Source organism: Poecilia latipinna, unplaced genomic scaffold, assembly GCF_001443285.1.
Source record: "Poecilia latipinna isolate Pla-1442-1.1 unplaced genomic scaffold, P_latipinna-1.0 Scaffold4087, whole genome shotgun sequence".
Taxonomy (NCBI): Eukaryota; Metazoa; Chordata; class Actinopteri; order Cyprinodontiformes; family Poeciliidae; genus Poecilia; species Poecilia latipinna.
Genome location: NW_015116703.1, coordinates 21,590 through 23,691, shown reverse-complemented (window position 1 = coordinate 23,691; position 2,102 = coordinate 21,590). Strand labels below are relative to the sequence as shown.

Below are 2,102 nucleotides of genomic sequence, written 5' to 3'. Positions count from 1 at the left end.
CCCATTGCTAGGTGTGGTTGACCCCGTTGCTAGGTGTGGTTGACCCCGTTGCTAGGTGTGGGCCACCCTGTGACCCCGTTGCTAGGTGTGGTTGACCCCGTTGCTAGATGTGGGTGACCCTGTTGCTAGGTGTGGGCCACCCCGTGACCCCGTTGCTAGGTGTAGGTGAACCCGTTGCTAGGTTTGACGCTGTCGTCTCTGTACTGTGATTGGTTTTTCTTCTTCTTGTTTTATGGTGATTGGCCAATAACTTAATGCATCATTACTGCCACCTGCTGGTGAGGATTGTAGACTAAACGTGGCCTAAAAAATAAAACTACCAAACAGCATCAACATGTTGCGCCTCCTGCTGGCAGAGCATTTTATTTTACAAAGAATAACTAATTTTACAGAGAATAACTCTTTTCAATCTGTAAAATGAGTTTGTTTCTTATAAATCCTCCTTTCTTCTTTTGTTTCTTTTTTAAATGTGTCTTCAGAGAGTTCCTGCTGAGATCTTACTCTGTTGCCTCTGTGGTTGTTTTAAGTACCAAGCAGTGAAACCAGGAAGCAAATGGTAACATAACGGACGCATACTGAAACCATACTGTTACCATGGCAACCTGCTATTTGTTTAGACTGCTGGTATCTGTGGTTTTAAAAAGTCCCGTAGTTTGGTGCTGAGACTGGAGTAACTTAATGTGAGGATGTCTGGCCGTCGGCTTCATGTGATTGGCTGGCTGGGTCACATGGCCTTCATGGAACCTGATTGCAGAGTGATGATTGGCTGATGGAGAGTGTTGGCTAAATCTGGGTGAGCTGCAGAGATCCACAGCTCAGGTCCTTTACAGGGAATCCGTCAGTAGTAAAATTAAAACCTAAAGAGGGAAGTTATTCTGTTTTCACTTCACGCTGTAAGTGACGTGGCAAACAGGTGGAGGATGATGAAATGTTTGTCTTTATTCTGCAAGAACTTAATGTTGCTGTTATGACAGGTTTGCTTGTTTTTAACTGCATCGATAAACTTTATCATACTTGACACAGTTATAAGAGAAATAATCCAATTTATTCGTATAAAATTCCTCAGTGAAGGAAACTCATCCTGATGGTGAAGCATGGTGGTGGCAGCATCATGCTGTCTGGCAGGTCAGAGTTGATGAAGATGGATTTTATCTGAACACAAATTAGATTTGTGTCATTTTTAATTTCCCATGAAGACGGCAGGCGGAGGCGACCTTTGACTTCTTTCACACAGGAAGTGTTGAACCCAGAACAACCTTTACACAGCCACCCCCACGTCTGCGTCTCATGGTGGCAGTACGGGTCTGCGCGCTGCACCAGGCGGTCCCGCTCCTCCAGGCTGCCCTGAAGGCAGCGCTGGGAGGCGATCAACATCACTTCCTGTCCAGGAATCAGCTGGCCTCATGTGTCACAGCCTGGCTGCAGATGGCAGCTCTGGTTCCCATGAGCCTTCACTGCAGCATGGTTCCCCCTGCTGATCTCTCACCCGGTTCTTCTGGGTTTGTAGGCCCCTGAACCACAGAATGTGTTTCCTGTTGTTTACCTGTCAGAAGTCTGTGACACCTCCGTCTGCAGAGAACCAGCAGAGCCGCAGATAACAGGATGCCAGCCCCGGTCAGAGCCACCGCCATCAGGCGCCACGTTTCTGCACAACGTTTCACACACAGCATCAGGCTGATCGCTCACACAAACAGATACAAACAGAGACAGCAGCCCTGAAGAGTTTTTACATTTCAAAATAAGAGACACAGCAAGGAGAATAAAATCAGAAAATATTCATCTTTAGCTGCTTTTCTGTTGGACTCCCTCAGCAGAACATGTTGGGAACAGAGTCCAGATTAGAGTAAATCTGAGTGTTTGGATTTACCGTCAGATGTTTTCTCCTCTTCATGGCTCACAGACTGATTGGTGGTTTCAAAGGAAGCTGAAGGTGTGAAACTTTCTGTACTGTAGTTGAGATTCGATGAATCTGTTGGTGTCGAGGCTGAACGAGTTGAAACGGAGGATGTTGACTGATCTACCGATGGATGGCAGAGACATAAGATTTAGACGATTTAGATTTATGTAGAGAATCACATATTTTTAAATAACATTTTCATTTT

The 2,102-nt window shown here is 45.7% G+C and overlaps 2 protein-coding genes and 1 long non-coding RNA gene across 6 annotated transcripts in view; 2 read left to right on the top strand and 1 right to left on the bottom strand.

Annotated features, from left to right (window-relative positions):
- Window positions 1-2,102, top strand: part of LOC106942172 (uncharacterized) — a 52,887-nt gene that overhangs the window by 32,757 nt on the left and 18,028 nt on the right. The window lies entirely within an intron of this gene.
- The window catches only part of LOC106942179 (uncharacterized), a 21,684-nt gene that overhangs the window by 11,377 nt on the left and 8,205 nt on the right, over window positions 1-2,102 (top strand). The gene's annotated exons all lie outside the window — the stretch shown is intronic.
- LOC106942176 (uncharacterized) overlaps window positions 1-2,102 on the bottom strand; it is a 19,688-nt gene that overhangs the window by 9,958 nt on the left and 7,628 nt on the right. For 2 of the 4 annotated variants that reach the window (XM_015025383.1, XM_015025386.1), the window contains exons 3-4: window positions 1,868-2,020; window positions 1,544-1,645 (exon numbers count right to left, since the gene is read on the bottom strand). In XM_015025383.1, the coding sequence (XP_014880869.1) occupies window positions 1,544-1,645; window positions 1,868-2,020 (255 nt within the window). The remainder of the gene's footprint in view (window positions 1-1,543; window positions 1,646-1,867; window positions 2,021-2,102) is intronic. The other 2 variants (XM_015025385.1, XM_015025384.1) reach the window with 2 other exon arrangements.